Source organism: Lissotriton helveticus, chromosome 5_1, assembly GCF_964261635.1.
Source record: "Lissotriton helveticus chromosome 5_1, aLisHel1.1, whole genome shotgun sequence".
Classification (NCBI taxonomy): Eukaryota; Metazoa; Chordata; class Amphibia; order Caudata; family Salamandridae; genus Lissotriton; species Lissotriton helveticus.
The window spans coordinates 692,106,301-692,131,345 of record NC_136065.1 but is presented as its reverse complement, the minus strand read 5'-3'; the positions used below and the strand labels follow the sequence as shown (position 1 = coordinate 692,131,345).

General features: G+C 42.2%; 1 protein-coding gene across 2 annotated transcripts in view; it reads right to left on the bottom strand.

Annotated features, from left to right (window-relative positions):
* Window positions 1-25,045, bottom strand: part of MCU (mitochondrial calcium uniporter) — a 786,648-nt gene that overhangs the window by 117,604 nt on the left and 643,999 nt on the right. For both annotated transcript variants that reach the window (XM_078643082.1, XM_078643083.1), the window contains one exon: window positions 13,457-13,617. In XM_078643082.1, the coding sequence (XP_078499208.1) occupies window positions 13,457-13,617 (161 nt within the window). The remainder of the gene's footprint in view (window positions 1-13,456; window positions 13,618-25,045) is intronic.

Sequence of the window (25,045 nt, the reverse complement as noted above, 5' to 3'; positions counted from 1 at the left end):
CGGGATCGCTCCTGCCTGGCTTTCGAAGAGAGGGCCCGGCAGTCTGAGCAGGCCTTGTCGTCGTGGTCGACGCCCAGACAAGACAAACAGACGCGGTGAGGATCCGTGACCGACATCAGGCGGTCGCAATCGTCATAGTGCTTGAAGCCGGGCATCCCTACGGCACCGTTCGGAGTCGAGAGACTCGAAATAACAATCAAAAAGTGATCAAAAAGGTAGTCAAAAATTGACTAGGGTTACTGCTTTTTCCAGATCTGCGCTTGCTGGCGCGGAAAAAAGAAGAACTGACGTCAGCACGCGGAGGCGGCGTCAAGTACTCAGACGACGGCATCGCGGCGCCCACGACGCCGACGACGGACGCGGAGCCGCAGACGACGCCTACCGATGCGCAAGGGTACTGGTACGCAAAAGTTTCCGGATCCAGTCTGAGGCCTGGGGATATTCTAAGGTAAGGAGTCTAATACTAACGTGTCTCTTTCAGATTCACATGTTATGCTATGGGGATACGTAAGAACAAAGTGAAAACCTCTTATTGTGAGGGAGCGGAGGTGAAAAGCGTGAAGGCCTTTACCTACCTGGGGGTCCTGTTTGATGACCGATGTTCCTGGGCCCCCCAGCGCTTAGCAAAAAAAGAATGCTTTAGGAAGATCGACATCAGCCCTATTAAGTTTTGCACACCGACTAGGGGGAAGGCCATGTGAGGAGATTCTCTCCATCTACAAGGCAAAATGCCTGGAAATAGCGTTGTATGGTGCTGCAATCTGGGGGTATAAGCAAGTTGAAGAGGTGCAGAAGGTTGAAAATACATTTGTTTGCTCCCTCTTGTCTATCCCCCAATCTACCCCAACATTTGCTGCCCACCAGGAGCTGGGAATGGGGTTTGTTTGCGAACTGATTAGCATGGCTCCCCTTATTTGTTGGCTAAAAACCTGGCTTAACCCAGAATTAACGCTAAATTGACGTATTTTAAAAGACTGTATTATTTTAGAAAGGGGAAATGAAATACAGTGGCTTTCTTACGTTAAGTCAATGTTCATGAAACTTGGGCGACCAGAAATGTTTGAAACCCCAGAGGGTATTGTTAAAGGAGATATAAGGTGGGTCAAAAAGCATTTGTTGTCCTTAAGGACACAGGAACGGGAGGCTGAGGAACTACAAAAACCTCTGGTTAGGGCTCATTCATTTTTTACTAGTCACATCACCTTCTATTGAGCCCTATCTAAAGCTAGTAACACGACCATATCACCGTTGGTTGCTAACTAGATTCCGTTTCAATCAGATTCACCTTTTATTAGGAATCTTTCAAGGCTGGAGTAAACCAGAGATGGCAGCACTTTGTGATTGTGATAGCTGCTCAATCCAAGATACCACGCATTTTATATTTTTTTGCGATCATTATTCTGATATTAGGAAAAAGTTTATAATTCCACTCTTGTTTTTTTTTTTTAGTTTTTTATTTGAGCAGATTATCAGGATACATAAACGAGAAATAGCAAAAAATATAAGGAATTTGCAAACATAAGTTCAAAAAGATAGGAGATAAAAATAAATGATTATAGATTTGGTCAATAGAAATTAGGGCTTATAATACATTTACCGTTTTAAACAATTATATTAAACTAAATAAGTACTGCAACATTCCATAATTCATTTCCCCGCTATTTCATAAAAGCTCTTAAGTATTCCAAAAAAATTTTAAGGAAAGAATATCTACAAAAAATACTTTTGTATAATGTGTTTCCAGTTAGAAAAAAAATTATCAATGCCTTTGACTTTCATACCAGGTGGTAATTGGAGCCCATATTTGTTCGCCAAGTGATCTCGATTTATTACCTCTGGTTCTATAAATTGCTATTTCTTGTTTGTAGATGCCTAGCAGTCTATTCAGCCATCCCTGAAAGGTAGGGGCGTCATGATCTTTCCACCGTGCTGCCAGGATGATTCTATAGACAGCCGTACCTACATATATAGCCAGGGTTTCTTTATTGCTATGACCTAAGGAGTCATCGTATCCTAGGATAAAAAGAGTTGATGATGCTCTTACTTCACGTCCGAAGATTTCGGCCCAAAACTTAACAATGCATTTTTTAATCTCGTCAAGCTTTGGGCATTCCGCGAACATGTGAATGAGATTGGCTGGTCCTAATGTGCATCTAGGGCATTGATCATTTTCCCTTTTTCCCCAAGTGAATAATTTAGAAGGGGTAAAGTATAGATTATATATTGTTTTGTAGGTCTGGGCTTTTAAATTGGAGGCCAGCAAAACTTTAGATGATAAATGTAGAGACATATCTATATCAATATTTGCATTATTAAATTTGTTGGCCCAGTTTTTTTCAATATATTCGAGATCGTCAGGATGATTCCTTATAAATAAATCGTAGATATTGCCTATTCTGGTTGTATGTTTGCCTATGAGATCTAATAGTGGTATGGATTTTACGTCTATATTTAATATCGACTGTCTAAGGGATGTGGAGATTTGTATGTATTTTAAATAATCTGTAGGAGGGATCTGATATTTAACACAAAGTTCTCCAAAGGTAGTTTTACATTCCCTGCCAAGAAAATCGCCCACTGTTACTAGGCCTAGTCTCTCCCACCTCCTAGAGGTATTATCGTTAAGATAAAGTGGTATTATTAAGCTATGCCATAAGGGTGTATATTTAGTATATCTTGGTATTGTTAGAGTTTTGGTAGCTCCTTTCCAAATTTTTAAAGTATCTGTAAAGATCTTGAATTTAGTCTTTTTAAAATAAGATGGTTCAACTTGTCTTAACAATAAGCCTCTTGCTTTGCTACCCAACATTAGTTCATAAATTGATGGTATAATCAGGTCTCCGCTAATGTCCATATAGCTTCGGGTTGAGAACAAGATAGTCATTTGTTGTAAGAGTGTTGCCCATAGATAGTATGTTAGATTTGGAATTGCCAGTCCACCTCTAGAATATGGTAGTGTCAGCTTATGGAGCGCTCTCCTAGTTTTTCCGTAATTCCAAATAAACCTAGATATTACTGACTAACGTTTTGATTGTATCTCTGTTAACTAGAAGAGGAATTGCTCGAAACATATATAGAATCTTAGGAAATACAGTCATTTTAATGTAATGTCCTCTGCCGATTATAGAGAGGTGAAGATTATTAACTCTAAGTAGCTCTTTTTTCATTTTGTTAATGAGTGGATCATAATTTAACTGGTTGATATCGCTAATTTTTGGCGAGATATTCACCCCCAGATATTTTGCACTATTGACTCTATATTGGCTGATAAAAGGCGTGTTCTCAGTACAAATGACCATCGTTTTATCCCTATTCAGGGAGTATCCGGAGTATAAACCAAAGGATCGAGCGATTTCATCGATCTCAACTATAGCCTCTGTGGGATTTGTTGTTACTACTGCCACGTCATCAGCGTAAGCGAGTACTTTAGTGCTATATATACCTACTTTGATTGGTTCAATTAAAGGCGAGGTTATGAGTTTAAGAATTAGTGGGTTGATATATAGGGCAAAAAATAGTGGAGAGCACGGGCACCCTTGCCGCGTGCCTCTCTGGATGTTGATATATTCAGACTCGCAGCCGCCCGCCATGACCTTTGCCTTAGGATCTACATAAAGGGCTTTAATAGATTTTATAAAGACCGGGCCGATGTTATTTATAGCTAGTATCTCCCAAAGGAACTGCCATGAGACCCGGTCAAAGGCCTTTTCTGCGTCTAATAGGATCATCGACAACTGGCCTCCCTCTACTCCCATGATGTCAAAAAGGGCGATGACTCTACGAGTATGGTCTGTCGTACTTTTGCCAGGTTTAAAGCCGTGCTGCCAGGGGGAGACCAGCTGTTCGATGATCCGACTCAGACGATTGGCAAAGATCTTGGCATAGATCTTTGAGTCTGAATTAATTAGTGATATTGGTCGGTATGAAGTTGTTTGATCTGGTGGTTTATCTTTTTTTGGAAAAATGGCTATGTTAGTTTGTTTCCATGATTCGGGAGGTTTACCATGCCATTGTATCCCAAGAAAAAGATCATTAAGAAATGGAATGATTAAATTACCCAGTATTTTTATAAAGATCTATTGGAATTTTGTCTGGCCCTGCTGCTTTTCCTGTAGCTAATTCTGATAAAGCTAATTCTACTTCCGTTCTAGTTATTTCTTTTTCAAGATCTTCTCTTGTAGCTTCATCTATGGTTTTACCCAGGTTTGTCTCTGTAAGCCAGTTACTTAAGAATTCTTTAGTATCAGATCTCGACTATCTTCATTCTGGTATAATTTCTGATAATAGTCTTGAAATGATGCAGCAATACCATCCGGGGTAGTATGTTTCTGTCCCCCATACTCGATGCATTGGATGGAATTATGCGATTGTATCTGGCGAGTTCTAAGAGCCATATATTTCCCTACATTTTTTCCAGTTTCGTATGTTTTATTTCGATTTACTTGGAGAATTTCCGCTGCTTTTTGTGTAAGGTCACTATTGATCTCGGCTTTAAGAACTAAGATCTTACGAAGAATGTCTTCCGCGTGATTCCCGTGATGTATCTGATTGGCGTGTAGGTGTTCTAAGTTCATTAGGTCATTTATTAGTTGTACAGATAGTCTATCACGTTCTTTTTTGCGAGTTGCTACAAAGGTAAAGGTTTCTCCTCTTAAAGCTGCTTTGTAGCTATCCCATACATTCAGCCTAGATGCACTTTATTGATTAATATAAAAAAATTCTTTAGTCCATTGTCTGATATGCGTTATATAGTCCTGATTAGCAAGAAGTTTACGATCAAATGACCACTGAGAGTACACTTTCTTATACCTGGGAACTTCAAATGTTATACAAAGTGCGTTGTGGTCTGATATTGTCTTGGGGGCTTTAGAGATAGCGGCATTTAGGGCAATATCGACGGTCGATAATATGTAGTTTATACGTACATACTTGTTATGAGGATATAAGAAGTACGTGTATTCAGGGTAAGCATGGGCGTAAAATCCGTTCCCCTCGCTGATTTTCGGCAAATTCGCAATCCGCGAACTCTCGCAAACTTGCCAAAAATTCGTAAAATCCGTGCGAAGCGGATTTTTTGCTTGGTCGCACTTGCCAACTAGAATACTATACAATTTCGCGGGAGTAAACACTTGCGAACACGTAGATGCGGCGGGCAGCGACAATCTCGCAATTGCGAGATTGCAAAATTTGCAATTTCGCACAGGAAATCCACCAGCAGGCAGCATAAACCTTGAACATTATGATTTTTATCAGAATAACTCCTCAGGTTGACATTTGCATGCACTTTTTCTTTGCAAGGAGTCCATTTTGGGGGGTGGGGGGGGGTGGGAGGAAGGAAGTGTCCCACAGTCTCCAACTTCCTGTTCCTGTCCAGCAGGCTCCTCCCAGTGCTTTCTTCATGTGCTGGTCACTTTGATTTGATCTTGACCTGGAAGGATTACTTTTTGTGGATGCTGCTGGATATTTGGATTTTTGCAAAACTGAAAGCACTCAGCAGGTGCAAAAGTTCAATCTTATCATTAGTAACCATTCCCTGTAGTGCTTCCTGAGGGGCCCCTTCAGAGTTCATTTGCCTACTTGAAACTATTCTATGACCCTGCTCTGACCCTCACAGCAGGCTCAGAGAATAGCTACAAGTATACAACAAAGGTCCTGTTAAAAAAATTACACTGCAACCGAAAGCAATTGCAGACAAAACTGAAAGCACTCAGCAGGTGCAAAAGTTCAATCTTATCATTAGTAACCATTCCCTGTAGTGCTTCCTGAGGGCCCCCCTCAGAGTTCAGTTGCCTACTTGCAACTATTCTATGACCCTGCTCCGACCCTCACAGCAGGCTCAGAGAATAGCTACAAGTAGGCCACAAAGGTCCTGTGAAAAAAAATTGCACTGCACCAGAAAGCAAATTACAGATAAGGAAGCAGGTGCCAGCCAGACTGGAAGTTTAAATTCAGTGACACATTAATCAACCCCAAATTAATTCATGTCAGTTGAAGCAGGGCAGGTGTGCTTGCTTTTTTTCACCCCCATAATCTACAGTGATAAACCAACCAGAGAGTGGCAGAGATGTGCCAGAGGGTGGCATGGGTGTACCAGAGGGTGGCAGTGGTGAAACAGAGGGTGCTGTGAACCTGTGATGGTGAACCAGACGTAGAAACAACATAGTCGCGGCCGTTGCGAGCCGACAAGTAAGTTCGCAATTGCGAACTGGTACACAACCCTCGCGAACTGGCTGAAATCCTTGCGAACACAAAAAAAAAAACCCTGCAAATTCGCGAGAGTTCGCGGATTTTGCGGATTGCGAATCCGTAAATACGCAAGTTCGCGGATTGCCAATTCGCAAAATCCGCCCATGCTTAATCCAGGGTCACCTTTGTTCTTTAAAATCCAGATATCTCTTAGATTGTGACTAGTCATCAGCTGCTGTATTATCCTAAATACTTTGGGTTTTCGTCCTGTGTACGCATAATGAGACTGTCTATTCTGTGTAAGGCCCATCGTTATATTAAGGTCCCCGCATACTATTAGCGTGCCTGTCCATAATGCCAGCTCTAGTTCTAGGTCAATAAACAAAGTGGGATCATCAAGGTTTGGGCCATAGATCGAACAGATGGTAATACCTATATCAAGTTGTACAATGGCCCACCTGCCATGTGGGTCAGCCTTTTTGCGTATTGGTTTACCCAGCTTCACTCTTGCCATGATAACTCCCCTGATCTTAGAGGTCTGTGTAGTTGAGCCCAGAATGTTATACCCAGGGATTTTTAGCTGGTCTATTTCGCCTATTGGAAGATGGGTTTCCTGTATACATATAATGTCCCATGAGTTTTGATATATTATTTGATACAGTTGTGCCCTCTTCCCCCTGTCGTTAAGCCCTGCCACGTTCCAACATCCTAGTTTTAACTTCCCCATAGTAGTGTTTCAAAATTTAGAGGATATATAGTGTTATTTGAGTTTGTGTATTGAACCAAAGTAATTGTGCTATTTACAAAAGTACCATTAGTATGCTTTAACCTGCTCATTTTATACTGCATTTTTTCCTCACCCCCCGCACTCCCACCAAACACCCCCAATGAGCCCCTCCCCCCTTACAACCCCCAAAAAGGCAGCTAGACTCCATAAGAGTCTATAGTGATGGATTAGCACTGCCTAACCGGTACCAGAAGAAGCATGCAACATTAAGAAAAAAAAGAAATAAATAGAGTAAAGGGAGAAAAAAAATTATGTAAATTTTGTGAAAACAGACTACAAAAATAAAAAAAATTAAAGGAAGAGAAAGGGGAAAGAAAGAGAAAAATATAAGATATTATAGATATTAATTTAAATCTAGACTGTTGCATTCAGTGAGGGACTATTTGATCCTGTAATTAGGATGTCTTCATAGCTTCTCTATCCATATAGTGCTACAATCATTATCTTCCTGGTTTATTTAGAGTCCCAGTAGAAGGTACAAACTGTAGTCTGAAAAACTGCTGTTAAATTTATTTTATACTTTCAAGATATTCTTTTGCTTTAATCTCTGATGTAAAGAATTTTGTTTGTCCGCCATATATGACTTTCAGTTTAGCTGGATTGTTCAAATATACCACCGCTCTTTTCTCTTGAAAAGGTTTGATTAGCTGTCTGAGTCGACACCTCCTTTCTACCTTGAAGTGGCAGAAATCTGGGCGTACAAAATACGAGATGGCATCTTTACTGCGGTGTTAGTCTGGTGTAACTTTATCAGAGATGGCCTGCCGAAGCATAAAGTTCCCAAAATAAACTAAGACAGCTCGTGGGTATTTCCCCGGTCATAGCTGTGGATTTTAAGGTTAGAGGAACCCTGTGAGCCCGCTGTATCTCCTAGTTCCAATCCCAGCTAGCAAGCTCAGGAAGGGTGTCACGCAGTAGCTGTATAATAAATGCTCGATAATCCTCGCCTTCAGATTTTTCCGGTATGCCAAGGACGCGTAGGTTATTTCTACGCAACCTATTTTCATAATCCTCTAGTTTCCATCTTATGTCCTGGAGCTCAGCTTCATGAGCTTCTACTCGCTCATTAGTCGTTGCTGCCTCTCTCGTTCAATACTATACGATCTTCCATGTCGTTAATTCGTTCGGTGAAGGCACCTACGGTTTTAGAAAGCTTACGCACAACACCTTGGACCTTTTGTAATGCAGCTCGTGCCTTTCGACCATCCTTAGATGTCTCTTCGCGATGGGATGCAATGGCTTGTAGTACTGTGTCCATGACTTGTGCTAGCGTAGCTCCTGACGAGTCAGTTTGCTCTGATGTTGAGGTTTGGATTGAGAGTGGTGGTTGAGGCATTACAAGAGTAGAATTTTGGCTTGAGCCCAGATTTGTCGGGGTATAATCCCAAGCCAGGTCGTTTGCCCCATGGTGTCCTCCTTTCTTCTTTTTGAGTATAGTCCTCCTTCTGTCACGTGTCTCCTTTGGTGGATCTGAGTCAGTCTCTGAACATATATTTGACTCAGGATCTTCTTCTGCTTCGACGATCTCCTCCTCTGTATCGCCCGACCAGCTGATATCCTCCGAGAATGAGTAGAAGTCTGTAGGATCTGTAAGATCTTTATCTGTTTCTATTATCTCAGCCAGATCGATTGCAATAGTCTGTCGCATTATCAGTTGCCGTGACACTTTCATTCACTCCTACATCTACATTTACCTTCAGATTGGTGGTTGCTTGTTTGGGTATAGCGCCTTGTTGAACAGATATATTTTAATCAGTACCAAGCCCCCTATTGGTGTTTTGTGAAAGTAGGGGGGGTATAGATGTAGTTATAGGTACTTCATTACTCTGTTGGGTGTTATTGTCATTGTCATTAATTCCCTCACCGGTAAGAACAGTAGTAGTAGAAGGAGGAGCCATAATATTAATATTTGGGGGAGTCTGTGTAGGTATTTCTGAAATATCTATTATCGCCACTGCAGCACCCGTGTTAAATACTGTGCTGCCATCTCCCATTAAAGACATACCTTTCGAGACTTGAGGCATCGGGAGTTCCGTTGGTGTTTCTTCATGATTCAAAGTCCCAGGAGCCTCAGGAGGGGCCATTGTAGAGGCGCTTTGCACTTCCATTTGCCCCACAGGGGCCAAGCCTCGAGGCGCTTCCACACACACTGCCATAGATGCAGACTCCGCCCGTTCGCCAGGTGTCCCAACTGGTGAACATTCCTCCACCCGCACAGATGCCTCGGGAACAGAGGCAGCCTTCAAAGAATCCTGCTGTGCGTGTTTACCTGGGGCTTTCTGGCTTGCTGCTCGCTGCATCATTGAGATCACAGTCGGGGCGGCCAGGGCGGGAGACGATGCTGCAGCGCCCTTCCGAACCGGCGTTCCATCAGCCACAGGGCTGCCACCACAACGAGCAGTTCCGCGTCTACTCATTGCCTCCTGGTCACAGAGAGCTTGCTTCGCCGCTCTGGTCTTTGCTGCGGCGGCTGCAACCGCGGCAGAATTCTTAGGAGCCATGCTAGCAGAGAAAGCGGCGTCCTCCGTGTTTCCCTCTTGCCACTGCCGCTGAGCGAGCCGGACACCTGGAGAGGGGCGGCCACCGGTTAGCAGCCGTATCACTGCGAAACCGATCAGGGAGGCAAACAACGAGAGCTGTGTTCTCAGTACCGCAGCTTTGCAACCGGGAGGTGAGTTTGCTAACTCGGTGCTCTGTCTATTCTGCAGCGCGGACATGCTTCAAGTTAGCTTGCGTTAGACATTATTTGCTGTTTCTTATTAATTTTTTCTGTTGATACCAGGACATCGTGGGGTCATCTCGAAATAAATTTAAATTCCCAGCCGATAGTTAAAATTCGAGGCTTTTTCATTCATTTTCCCCCAGTATCGGCGTGCTTCTTCTGGAGTCAGCTAGGAGATGCTAACGGCGTTCTAGCCTGACGCCGCCATCTTGCCCCTCGCTGTGCAGCCTATAATTCCACTCTTAGGAGGCAAGGGGTTCTTACAGGTTAAACCTGCCTTAACCGCTTCCGTGCGGCGCCGATTTCCCCCCGGTGCTGGACATTCCAGAACAGGGTGTGGTTCTGACGGAACCATTCCGTCATCAGCACAGCTCAACCGTGACTGATGACGGAATGGTTCCGTCACAAGCATCGAAGGGGTTAATGTATCTGCAATTATTGGATAACCCATGGAATATTTTAAATATCGCCTGTTATTTTGTAGCAGCTGTAAGGTTGAGAAAATTAAGATGCCCAGTTATGATTGAACCATGAATTTCTTTGTATTTACTTGTATCTGTATTTTTAAGGGATATGAAATTGAATTACATTAGGATTTTATATGATTTTAATATTGTCTATCGTTTTAAATGTATTTTATGATGTGTGATTTATATGTGTACTTTTATGATTTTAATTAATCGAATAAAGTGGTTTTGAATTGAATTGAATTGATAGAATAGAGCTGGTTTAAACATCATTGAAAAACCAATTAATTTCAAGGACTAAGTCCTCACAGCCTTCTTTTGGACTATCTGAATGACCTTCTTTAAAATTCATAAGAAGCATTAAACATTATCGTTTGCTTAAGTCCAGTGGGTGAATGAAGCAACCATGCTAAAAGCCAACAATTTCCAAGAAGTTTTTAATTCCATCTTTAGGAAATAAGGTAACCTCTATTAATATTTAACACGTGTAAGGATCATGGAAATGCAAAGTACACTCTCTAATTTTGGCATCACAATTTCCGAAGAGGAGGTGTTGATTATGCCCACTTCGATTGTATCTGGAAACCTCAAGTGCTAAGACCATCTAGAGTACTTAACTAGTATGTCCCTAGGGCGTTTATCAGTCTTCACAGGTGATGGGTGTGGGTTGCTTTTCATGCCGGAAGCATGGCATGTGGCCTTTCCTCTTCCACTGCTACATCCAGAAATGGGAACTAAGCCTTTCCGTGTATTTCCAAGCTAATTTAGACTGACATAATACAACTGTGTAAGTGCAAAGTACAATACAAAATTCCTCTCATTACAGTGGTCCTCTTGCAGATACAGCTATCTCAGCTCTCTTAAAGGAGAGAGAAACTGGGATGTTTGTTGGCTTTGAGTTTTGCTTTTCAATTGTATTTCCTCTGTGTTAAGTAATGACGCAGTAGGAGCATTTATCCTCTGCTGTGATCACATAGTAACCTTAGAACACCTTGAACGTATCCCTTTACAGGTATTTGCAAAAAAATAAAAAAATAGGAGATTGCCAATGATTTCTATATTTAGAAAGCTTTTCTGAAGGATTACATGATGACTTTTTTAAATTCCACAAAGTACAGTAATCCAACATAAATATAATACTAAATGAGGTCCCAAGAAGGGACAAAAGAACTTTAGAAAGTATGAATGAAATAGAAAAATAAAATCCAATAAGGGGCAAAGGAGCCTTTTCGTGTGACGACAACACTTTAAGCAATGCTTAATGTAACCTTTGCCTACGTAAGACCCACACCCAACAAACAAATGATTTAAGTCACCAGCCTCATTTGTCCCAGTTTTAAATCATAGATGGAAATGCTTCAATCGCCATCGCAATTGCATGGATAAGGCTATTATACCCCACTCACGAGAAAGATAATTAGTATTTACATAGGTTCAAAAATGGACTCCAAACATCATTGAATACCTGGATTTGACCTTGAACCTTGTAAATCCTACGTTCATATGTGGCTAATCTATAAAGTTCAGCAAGCCATTCTTGATGTGTGGGCGCCTGTGCTGTACGCCAATGCGGTAATATGCAGATCTTAGGCACTATAAGAGCTGTTGACATCCATCTACGCCAACGATAAGTCGTACTATCCAAAGCAACAAAATCATGCAACAAAGCTAGCCTGTCTGATTCCTCAAAAGGAAAAAAACTAGTAGAGCGAAGTGTCATCCATATACAACGCCAATAAATATTCAGTGCAGGACATGACCAGAGTACATGGTACAAATCACACGGAACATCTTCACAACTCCAGCATGCTGCATTAGGAACCAGTCGAGCCTTATATAATTTGAGAGGAGACCAAATACCAATTATGGAGGATTTTGAAATAGGTGATGAGGAATTAAGCACAGACGCTGCCGAGTATTTACTGGATTTAAATAAAGATATCTATTATTTAAGGAATTAGTTCAGAACTGATGGCAGGGTGAAACCCTAAACATCTTCAATATTGACGGTCCATTTGGTAATGTTAATTTAATCCAAAAGTTGATAACTAAACTGCTCTCCTTCATTGTTTCACTCTATATAACCACTCCCAAATAGTGTAGATTGGCTGTGATAAGTCAGACCCCACTGCTTTTCCCCGCGGCGTGCCATGCTGCTCAAATTATACCAGTGACCGCAGTTTGTGAGACCAGTGCTGCAATCCATCGGTAAGCTGATGACCCACAAATCTACAGGGCTACCTCCTCATTTTATGACATGACCATTCTATGATCAGTTCTTCTCAAACTCAAATATTGGATTATGGAGAACCTCCTGAAACTCTACCCCCAAAACACTTCGTTTTCACTTCTTAACCCAATGCCTGAAAATAATTTTCGTCTAGCTCTGCTCAATGAACTGAAAATTGCTATATTTCGTCTTCTCTATCTACTACTGTGCATTTGTTCTTGACCACTCTCTCTCAATAGTTCCACGTATAAAGTCACTAATGTAGGTTAAACTCGCATACTATCGCTCCCCAAAAAATCTACTGCTTTAGACATCCACTCGGCTTAATATGGCAGCCAATGCCCTAATACAATAAAGTCTAATCTTTCGAAATGCTCTTCTAACGGGGCCACAATATTCTGCATTCTACCAACTTAGTCTTATCCAGCAGGAAATGCCATCATATTAGCCACATCCTCAACAATTTATGCTTGCCAAAGAGGCTAGAATAAAGTTCGAACTATACCTGTTTAACCTACAAAGCCATTCACTTAATATGCCATGGTATAGATCACTAACCTATTTACCATGCCAGCCAAAGAGGGCTCAGAAGCTTGACATTCAAATTGTCACCCATGAAGCACCAGTCTTTTTTCTGGAGCAGCCATTCTTTTATCTTTTAGTAAATTGCTACCGGTGGACTTGAGGACCAAACCATCTCTGCATTTCTGTCAGCAACATCTGATTGTATACTTTTTTCTGACTTTACCTAAGCCAGGAATGCAAACCGCCCTCCTGTCGCTGGTTGTATGATACCTGTTCTCAGGTATCAGTACCTGTGCTGTGCTCTGTCTTTTAGTGTTCTAAATTATCTACAATTCGTACGTAGCAAAGGCTAGTATTTTATTATAGCAAATCACTAGAGTTTTTAGTCATCTGATGTACTGCTTAAGGGGTAAATTGGCTGCAAGGAAAAACTAACAACAAGGCTAATGATTTCCTCCAGTCCATACTGCCTTTATCGTAAATTCATAAACAAACTGCTTCGTTCTCAGGCCCTTACAGCACATTATCACTTGTAATACCTTTTCTAGGGGTCCAAGTTGCCCCTTAAGCTCTTCTAGCCGCCCTATTAGTTCCCTCTCCTTGCACAGCTGGTGCTCATCGATGCGAAGGGTACTATACAACTGCTGCACAAGAGTCTTCAAGTCATTTAATGTTGTTGCATCTTCATGGCTCAGGAGGTCTGAAATAAAACGAAGGCCGCATTAATGCTACGTCACAATGTACAATCTAACGTACACAACTTGCATAAGCGTACCATATTTACATTCTAACAAACAGTGCAAACAAGGGCAGAAACGTACGAAATTAAAGTCATAGTTTTATGGAAGTAGACAGTATCGTAACAACGATTTGTACTGCACTGATGACCTGGATTAATCACTTTAATGAAGAACCAATCTGTTGTATTCTTAATTACATGTGCTGTTTTCATATATACATGTTATGGTTCTATCTGATTAGTGATTGTATCCTAGCAACGGGAGAGAGAGTTGAGAGTGTGGTGGAGGAGCTGGAGAAAGAGCTGACTTTGAGGTTCATACTGATCATAAGCCCCTGATTGATATATTTTCAACAGCTGGAGCTGGCAGAGCTACTCCACGTACAGCGAAGTAGTTGATGGAGCGAGATTCAGAAATGAATTACATTTCAGCTCGTGAAGTTACACTTCCATAATTTATTAATAATATTAATGATCTGTGCTGTGTGTGCATTAATTCAACCTAGTTTAAAGTTGCAATATGTCGCATCTTCAGGTTTGTGGAAATAATAAATTAATTTTGTCTATTGTTGTGTCATTACTAATAGGGGCTGATTTAAAGAATGGCATGTGCTTATTTTGCCTTTTGTCTATGTGGTGTCACTATTCATACAGGTGCCTAAAGAATCCTGCTTGATTAAATGAAGAAAGGTAGATATAAATGCTGCTTTATTTGTGTGCTTCAGCTAGGTAATTTAGACTAATGGGTTAATTATTAGCAATGGTGGGTGGCAACAGAACGAACTGTATTTCTTTCATTAATTATTCTTTTATGTTTGTTTATATAATAGTTTTACAAATGAAGCTTCGAGATGGCTGCAGAAAAATAGTCACTTTTAAAATTTGACGCAAGAAAAATGACGCTTTTTGAAAAGAGGCCTATTGATGAAACTACCACAAGAGAAAATAATTCTGAAAAGGATGAAAAGCCTAAGAACTTTTAATTTGAAAGGTTTTGGAAAGAACTGCTAAAAGTGACTCTGTGGAGAGGTTTGTAAACGTGCCACGGGAGCTCAGAACGGACAGGCTCGAGGTTGGAAGGAAGAGACGTGATAGATTTTGCATTGCTTGAACTTCTTTCGCTACAAATTGTAGCAGCCTGAGGAAGTGCTGCCAAGACTTCTGCATGAACAATGAACTAGTGAATAAGCCTGGGCATGTGGAAAGGAGATGTCACAATTTACTGTGGCATGAGGTGGCTCAGCCAATGGAGAGCTAGAATTTGTCTGCTGGAATGTGAAAATAGTTAGCTCAGCATAGTTTTAGGGTATAAGAATCAGCTCAAACAGTAGACATTTGGCTTGTGCTCGAGATTCCAGAGGGACGTGTTATGCTGATGGACAACAATACGTAAGGAAAGCAGTTTTATAATTATTTTATTTCTAGGTGATGAGGGTAGAGACAGTGAGATAGTTAGGGTTTGGAAATGTTAAATTTTACTTATTCCTGCTAATGAATAATATTTCTTGAATTTTGCTCTCTTTATTAATTCTAAATAAACCTCTCTTTATGACTTTCTAATGCCTGTTTAATAAAATTCCAAAACCTAAGTTTTTCTAGATATGTTTAAATAAACTTTCTAAATGACAAGCTGGTCTTGTTTATTGTGGGTAGTTTAAACAACATATATAGATCTTATCACCTCATGATTCAGTCGCTCTGTTGTTGATATGGGCCTAGTGTTGTATGGTAAATTTAGTGGTAGTAGGTAGAATCATTTATGCATAATTTTGGTGAGAGCGCTGGATCACAGCGAAGTGGATTTATCGTTTACAAGAATTTGATTTTTGTTTAAAGTAGGTTCCTGGTGTACGAAATATCAATGCAGACGGTTTGTCTCGTCTTCCAGTTACAAACTCTGGAACTGAGAGTTTTGACTCTGAATTGGATGAATGGATAGTAACTGAGCTTTCTGATGTGTGTTGTGCCATTGATGAAGCTCAGTGGAAACAAGCCATGATGGATGATGTGAGCATTAAGAAAGTAATAGATAAATTGCCTGTTGTTGATGGTTGGAAACTTAATGAGGACACAGTACAGTACAAAGAGGTATGGGAGGAATTATCTATTGTGAATGGTATTTTAAGAAGGTGTGACAGGTTAGAGGGAATTAATGGAAATGTTACATGAAGGTCACGGTGGAATGTCTGCTTTGAAAAGGAAAGCTAGAGAGGATTTGTGGTGGCCAGGAATGGACAAACAAATTGAAAGGTTTGTTAGAGATTGTTTAACATGTTCTCGAAGTGATAAGTCACACCTGGTTCAAGAAAGTCCTATTCATCATGTAAATTTCCTGAAAGAGCGTGGCAAAAGGTTGCAATGGACATATGTGGTCCATTTGACATTTTAGGAGTGGGTAACAAATATGCCATCGTTTTAAGGGATTATTTTTCTAAATGGCCGGAGTTGACATTTGTGCGAGAAGTTAAAACCAGCAATGTAATAGAACTTTGTGAGGAGATATTTCGCAGGGAAGGTTGTCCAGCGGAAATAATGACTGATAACGGAACTCAATTTACATCTAAAGAATTTGATGATTTTCTCAGGAAGTTGGAAATTAAACATTGCAAGACCCCACTATATCATCCCAGGGGAAATGGTTTAATTGAGCGTTTTAACCGCGTGATTGGTGAATGCATCAAAATGGTGGTACAAAACGGAGGGTGTTGGAAGACTGCAGTAAAAAGCATGTTGTGGAATTATAGAACGACGCCACATTCTGTTACAGGTGAAACCCCTTTTTGTTTATTGAAGAGAAAAGTACCTTGTTCTATAGCTGTACCTGCTTGGATGGGAAGATGTGGAAGGAAGGTGGTAGATGAGTATGCTTTGAGGATGAAAGTAGAAAATTATCAAGACATGTATGAGCAAAGGTACAACAACAAATTAGTTATTGAGTGTGGTGGAGGAGCTGGAGAAAGAGCTGTTGAAGGAAGATGTTGAGGGTTGCTGTTTGTTACTTAATACATCTAATCTTCAATCAATTCTGTGTCCACCCCTTCTTAAAACAATCCATCGCAGACTTTTTCCCAGCCTAACAGACCACTCTCTACCGAGCTCCTTTATAAGGATTGCGACTTCACAATATATATTTCTTTCAATGCACTTTATTTAACAATAATGCGTAAACAGACAGTGGATGCACAAGTAAATACATTCGGACTATACTTGGACACTAAATTTCACAAAACATACATGCAGGCACACAAACATACAACAACAACAAATATCACAGATCAACAACTATCTAAACCCTGTGCAGCAGGATGGCACAGGGTGCAGTGCATTACCATGGCACAGGGTGCAGTGCATTACCATGGCACAGGGTGCAGTGCATTACCATGGCACAGGGTACAGTACATGACCATGGTACAGTGCATGACCATGGCACAGTGCATGACCATGGCACAGGGTACAGTGCATTACCATTGCACAAGGTGGTGTGCATTACCAGGGCACAAGGTGGTATGCACTATCCGGTCACACGGAGCACAGGGTGCTGCACCTCAGGGGAGCACAGCCTAGTGTGTCTGTGGGGAGGACAACGTGTTGAGCATCATGGGGAGGGTAAACCATGTTCAGTTTAGGGGTACAGTGTTTTATGCATTAGGAAGACACAAAGTGATGCCCCATAGGAGGAGCGCTACAATGTGGTCCATGTGTTGTGGTACAAATTCAGCCAGCCCAGCCCTTGTGGCCAACAGCATTTTGCATGCTCGAATTGAAGCCTTCCCTTTTAATCATAAAAGAAAGTCTCTAAACCTCGAAATAGAAATGTATATTTAGTAAAACCCTATAGTCTTCTGAAGGTGCCACACATAATGTTTGCAACTAGGCAGGCATGGGTGCATGGCTGCAAATTAAAATAAAAACTATACTCTTCATAATGTTGTTTAACATTTTTGTGCTTCAAGACTTGTATTTGGTGTCCGTCATTTAGACGAACACTGTGGGCCTTAAAGAGCAGTTTCAGCAGTCAGTCACAACAGAGAAATTATTCATTACGTCACAGCAATGAAAAATAAAAGATGTTTCTCCCAATCTGCCTACGTCTCCAGAGACCCAAGAGCACCAGGGAAATGTGACTAACGATTCTGCGGCTCACTTGGCTTCTTCAACCTCTCCCACATCAATGCAGTCCTGAGAAGGCACCGGCATTACCAACCTCCATCTTTCCTGTTGTCCGTAGATCTGAACAGACCACGAAAGCAGACAGGAGAAGAGTCCATGACGGGGTGGCTTTCAGACCTGCGGTCGGCTAGGGGCTGGCACTCTGCTCTCGCACTGACAGCGTAGCACCATCACTTAGGGTACTGGATAGAGAAGGTATAAAGGACGACAAGGAAGGGCATTGAAGGCGGGAGACTGGCCTGATTGGCAAGGTACATCTAGCCAGAGAGATGTGGTCCATGTCCTCTCCGTGACTTCACAACCCCTGGGCAGCCCATTCATGGTATCAGCTGTACTGGAGGAGCGACTGGGGATGCCAAACATACAATTGCAGATGTCAGCTTCAACTAAAGTGGTGTTCACCAACTTGGAGTATCAGATGATCTCACAGACAACTTCAGCACCATTCTCGTTCGTTTGATGTCATATGGAACCCCTTGGTGGCAAACAAAGGTTATACTTGTGTTTATTTAGCTTTGCTAACACAAACAATGCAGAACTTAATTGCTCTAGGCACATATGTAGAAATGGAATACACTGGAACGAATAGAAAAGGAAATAAAGACATTCACATGTTTAGTGGGAGTCAGAAGGGGTTACACAGTTTAGGGCTTTATTACAAAAATACGTATGCATAATTAACTTGGTTTACATAAGTTTGGCTTAGATAGTAAAATTGGGTAAATAGTGGTTACATAGGTCAGGGTATAGATGAGGGTTCCATGTTTGGACAGGCAAAAGGTACAATAACTGGGTTTCATAAGCAGCCATACTATACAAGCGGGCATGACAAAGGATGCAGCCAACATTGAAGTGACACTAAATCATGGTGTTGGAGGAAGTGCGCTGTTACTTGAACTACATGAGACATTGGAATATTGGGAGTACTAGATTTGCCTGAGCAGGTAGCTCCAGAGGAGGGGGGTGACAGTGACCGAGAAGCAAAGCCTCTGTATTTGAGTTTGATTGCGAGGTGTTCGGGAGACATTCTGGTGCTGAACATATATTGCAATTTATTCTTGAAGGTGTACGCAGGCTCTGCGTTCGATGCATTTGTTTGCGAGACAGAGAATCCTAAATGTGCGTTTGCCTTTTAAAGGAGCCACGGAAAACTTCAGGTGAGCTGCTACTGGTTCATACTTTTTCAGGGCAACAATAGGTCTACCAGTTGCATTTTGTAGTCATCACTTAGTAGGCTGACCGACCTTAGTACAAAGCGCTTCTATTTTCGATACACAGGTTAACTAATGCCCCACTCCCATGGGAAGTGACGGGGGTGGTAGTCAGATTAGTGGGTGGGCATATCTTGGAATTTTTATTTGGTGGAAGAAGGATTTTACTATGGCTTACACATGTGAGCTCAGGCAGAGGCCGGAGTTCTACAATTCTCTCATGTTTCTAACTTTAGTTTTGATGAGTACAGCACCACAAATCTAGGTGGGGTACAATTGATATTTTCGCTGTGGTGTGGTGGGCCCAAAAGTAAGATTTCTGAAGGTGAGCCATTTCGTTTTTGGTTGTTGTCCCCCCTGGATATCCCATCTCGATGTTTCTGCGGCCATTGCTTATGATTTCAAGTTGATTTGAATGTTCTGTGACTTCACAGTACTCTGTATGTCCCCCATGTAGGTGGTGAAAACAGATGAAGTCCAGCAGTGCGTTTATGTCACGGTTAAAAGATGGTATCCTGTGGGGCTTCACATGTGACCTTGTTGGTGGGACACGGTTTTCCCATTCTCATGTGTTGAGATAATTTCTCAAGGAACGATTTATTTTAATCATCTGCTAGACATTATTAGAGATGTTGGCCACCAATTGGAGTCTGAAGTAGGATGTTGTGGTCTCATGCGTCGAATGCAGCAATAGTCATATATATACACACCATGAGTGATCTCTTAGCCACATTTCAAATACATTGTCCCAAACACTATAAGACTGGGTTTCTGTCCAGTGTTTAGTTCTGAACCTTTAATGGTGTATTTTGGGAATGCTTTTTGATGTGTCACTGGTGTTTTGGGGAGGGAGGGGGGGGCTTAAAAAAAAAAGGGGGGGGCGGTCAAGGGTGGCCTGCAATATGGCAGCAGCTGTTTGGGTCTGTGGGGACTTCTTTATTTATTTTTGCGAAGGGCGTGATGTTGACTGCCTATGGGTGCCGAAGGCCTACCCTTCCTTGGAGCTGCTGTTCAGCAGTTGTGTTAGAGTAGAGGTCGCCTAGGTCTATTCCTAGTTTGAGACCTTTCAGGAAGGTGAATCAATTCAGCTGCTGTCAGTGAAGTGTAGCGGATGTTTGTGATCACCTGAGAGTACTGAAATGTATGCAGCAGCATTAGCAGCATTAATATTCATGTAAATAGCAGGTTAGCAAATATTTGAGCAAGAGGAATGTGTTGAGGAAGGGAGGAATGGGCGGCAGGGCACCAGGTATAAATTATTTTAAGGTACAGATAGGCGGCTGAGGGAGGTGAGGCTAAGTTGGGCATGGATCCTCTAACCTTGTACTGCTAATTCAGTGGATCAGGGGAACATGGGAAGGGAATCCGGTGGACATTCACAATATAATAATGTAGCTAGGATAGGGCACAAATGTGCTGTTTTCCCCCAAGGAGATCTAAAATGACATCAAAGACAACTACTGCCTATTTGATGTGTGTTAGAACCCATTTGGTGGAAACAACTCCGACTTTAACGGCTATCCGTTCACAATACTATATCTAATTGCAAGAGCCTGCAAAATCAGCATCCGGAAAGTGGCATTAAAAACCGTAGATAACAAATGTCACTTCTTGGAATGGTTACTGTCAAAAGCAAAATTTTTCCACCAGCACCACACCAAAGAGAACAGCAAATACTGTTCTGAGAATGTAGTAAGGAAGCAAGATTCCATTCTTGAGACATATAGGCAGCTCAACCATCTGTAAACTCAGCAATTACCCGCACCGCTCCATAATTCAATGTTTTCGCATTACCTCTAAAAGGATTTGTGAAATAAATGCTTAATATTCCTAACCTTACCCTCAACAACTGCATCGAGCTACAGATAAAGTGTATCAAGTCACTCACCAAGTATTTATTATTCACACTCCTGACTTTGTTCTGCATCAGAGCACTCTAAACACAATTACCGATTAAAATAAACATAGCACCATTAACAAAGAAGGGCTGAGGCATGTCGGAGGTACACTGCTGGGAACCGCGCAGCAGAATTCTAGAGGCTGGAGTCACGGCTGGGGAAGCGGTGTAGGTGCTGGAGAGAAAAAAAAACACAGTTGTGTCCTCTGCAAGAAGAATATGCATTTATTTGGCAGTTCATCTGCTGGCAATAGAGGCTTCTGGCTCTGAGAAGCACGGATATACTAGGAGCTGTGAGGGATGATGCGTAGTGACAGGATGGCATAGGGGTGGAGGAAAAGATGTTCCTAGGGTGGGGACAGGCTCGAGAGAATATCCAAACTGGACTTGATATCTCGTATGTATAATGATTTGAAATGGGTAAGCGCCATTTGTGGGGGAAGTGTGGAAATAATGGTACAAGTTACAGACTAGTGTGGCAGCAAAGAACTTTGTACAGAGGAGGTTTCAGTACTCTGAGCTGGTCAGATGGGGAGCATAACTAGAGGTGTTAGGAAGGCATTTTGAGAAGTGAGAAAGAATAAAAGGCATAAGCACTATTGCACATGGGCAGCCAGAGGAAAAATAGCGAAGGCTAGGAACGTGGCTTCGGACTTCATCCAGTGCTTTCCTCAGAGTGGTCAAAGCGGGCTAGCGACAGGTTGCTTTTAGGGATTGTGACCTCGGTTTTAAAATCATTTACCTAGCAGATTGTTTCTTGGCCCTTAGCAAGCAACGTGTTCGTTCGAATTACAAATGGCTGGGAGGACAGGTATGTGGGAATGTATGACCTCATGAAGGAGCACTATCTGCTTAGCTGTCAGGCCACCTAGCCTGAACCTCGGCTGTGCGAGGGCGTCAGAAGCGGGGCTTTGCACGGGGTAAGCTCTAAATCGGTCAATGACCTGTGAGGAGTGATGTAGACTAGAGTGCTAAGATGTATACACCAGACAAATGTTTGGAGGCTGGACAGAAGAGGAGGGTCAGGGAATGGAGGGTGTGGACAGATACAGCAACCAACCTGAAATTCAGCGGTGCCAGGGCCCTGACTGGCAGCAACAGTAGAGGCCTCTGGTTTCCAGCGGTCTGTGAAGAGTAATGTAAATTGGTAAACGGTTTTTAACAAATATTTGGAAATGGACGCGCCAAGTAATGTGGGGAGGAGAAGGTAGACATACTGTGCGTAGCGGCACATGAAATGGGAACACCAGAGAGCACAGTCAAGGTATGGAGCTCAGGGTATGAGATTTGGGGAATAAAATGAGAGGGGACATCAGGGCAAGCCTCAATAAAAGAATGAGTGATCAGGGTAGCTGCGGCCAAGAGAAACGGGTACCAATGCCTGGCCAGGATACATACGGTCAGGTAATGTAGCGGCAGGCCTCTGCTAAGGGGATGGGGTCAACTTTCAGCAGGTTTATGGTGTAGCAGTGTCAGGAGAACAAGAGATATACGTTAGGTGAAATGAGACTAGAATGTACTGTTAAGGGACCTGGGATAAAGAGACACGTGAAATATCTAGCAAGGGTCAAAGGTTCGGAGGACAGAAAGCCAAGGGAAGGTGAGGGGGTCAGGGGAAATTAGGAGAGTAAGAGTGCAAGAGACGTGTCAAGGTTGTCAAATGTGGACAGTCAGGGGGCACATGGTTGGAAAAGGCAATAAAAAGACTTGGGCGGCATGAGGAAAAATACTAAAATAATCACAATTAGTGAAACAAGGCGAAGGAATTCATGGAAAGGGGCAATTGGTACACAGAGAAAGGGGCAGCAGGATGAATCGAGGGACAAATACGTTTAGGAAAATGGGTTAAGAAAGCAAGGGAAATAAATGAGGTATCATGTAAATGCTCAGAGTGATGCGGAGTAAGTGGGATGGGGCAATTGAGTAGCAGACATAGTGGTAAAGGACATGGGAATGGTATAAAAGCCATTCAGAACGGGGGCTGGGGACATGGTGGTTGGAAAATGTGCAGGGTCAGTTTAACAGATGGGTCAGTAGGGAAACCAGGAAGGTACAGTGTGAAACCAAGGAGAGGTATAATCAAGGCGCAGAGGCCATTATGCATCAGTGGGATGTAGGTAAATGGGACAGTTGGGTCAGCATTTATGTAATGGGAGCTTAAGGAACTATGACAAGTCGAATGGACATGGGAACGGAACAGAAGGGGTGTGGACAAGATTGGTCCAGACGGCTTATGGGTGGGGGACACCAGAGGGGTTCAAGAGATAGATAAGAAGGGATCAAAGTGAAGGGAAAAAATGATGAGGAACTGGGCCAGAAGAGGTCAGTGAAGGCAGATATGATCAGGAAGGAAAATAAGTGAAGGTCAAGAAATGCAATACAAGGTAGGAGACCGGTATATATGGAAGGAGATCTTTTGGAGGAAGGACATCTTGCGCACTGTGGTGGCCTTGACATATGTGGGGAAAGAAGACTGTGGGGGGAAGATTTGTAGGGTCAGGAGATAATCAGAGGGAATGTGGGGAAACATGCAAAAATGTCAAGAGACTCAAGAGAGAGAGAAGGGGCAGCAGAGGGTTTCAAGATTGGCATGGAGGGATTCAGGAAGGGGGCAGTGTGGTCAGCAGCACAGTAGAGGTGAATCAGCAGCACAGAGAGAGTCATATTAGGGCACAGAAGGATCAGGAGGTGAATGAGTGGAAATAAGAGGGCAGGAGGCAATCAGGAAGTGAAAAAAGGGAATAAGAACGGTGGAAGAGAAGAATTAGGAAGAGGGGAGTCAGGAGGGTGAGCCAGGAGGGGGCAGAGGGTGAATCATTAGGGGGAGAAGAATACACTACTTACCTTCAGTAGCAACATTTCTGGTGGATACTCTTTCTACCTGCAGATTCCTCACCTCGTGAACCTGCCTAAGGCACCAACCTGGATGTGGCATACTTAAAATTACTTTGCTGCTGGTAAGTGGCGCCACGGCTTCAACACGACTGTGGTGGCTCACCAGATGTCAAAACATGGAGCCATATATAGCTCAACCCCCTGAGCTCTGACATCAGTTTCCATCCTTTCTTCCATACCCTTGAAGACAGAGATAAGAATGATGACATTCTCAGGAATGGAGTGCAGAAAACTGATTTAGGGCCTTATTAAACATATATGAAGGCTCCTGAAAATGGGGAGGTGGGTTAGGTCGTGAGTAATTTGCAGGTAGAGTGTCCACTGAAAACGTTGTTACCAAAATGCAAGTAACTTATTCTTCTGATGGACACTTCTACCAGCAGACTCCACACGCAAAGAATCAACACCTATGCAGTACTTACGTGGAAGGTGGGTCAAGTAGACAACTCATAAAAAATAAAAAAATGTGTCAATGCCTTCAAGCTCAACATACATAATAATGTCTGGTAAGAAACATAACAATCACTTGCTACAATGTAACCCAATGTCCCTGTTAGGAGCACTCTTGGAAAGGGACAAATAAATGATCTTGTCTCAAAAAAGTGGGTCCAACTTCCACAAAAGCACCAAACGGTGATATACCCATTAATAACGTATTTAGTGACTTACTATTTCCTACCTTTCAATTTATTATGTTATTCCATCCTCGAAAGACCATGTAGCTAGGCCACAGTCCATTAATGGGCCACCCTCCATTCTAGCCAGCGTATCCAACAAGGACTCGTCAGTCCAGACACTGGCAAAATAAAACAATGTAAAATGCAAAAAACAATAAGAAATTGGTCTAGAATGCCCCCTTGTTCTTCTACGGAAGGATAGGGATATTCAGAGAGTACAGAAAGAAGTAGTAAAGCCCATATTAGCAGCACCAATATGACGGGCAGAACCATAGACAGGTGGACTACTGATTAAACTCGAAGCACTGAAACGCATCAAAAAGACGTGAAAACAGGAAACAGCCATAAGGCAACGCTGCAAGTAAGATACCATTGATATGTGAGAAACAAACAGAAAACACGTGAGCCAGGCTATACAAAAAAAAAAAATAATCAACCACCACTTCACAGGCAAAAGATGAAAACTTCATCAACCTTGTTGGTCCAGAGAGGACATGAGGGGTACCACAACTGATAATTTACAACCTAGGAAAACATCT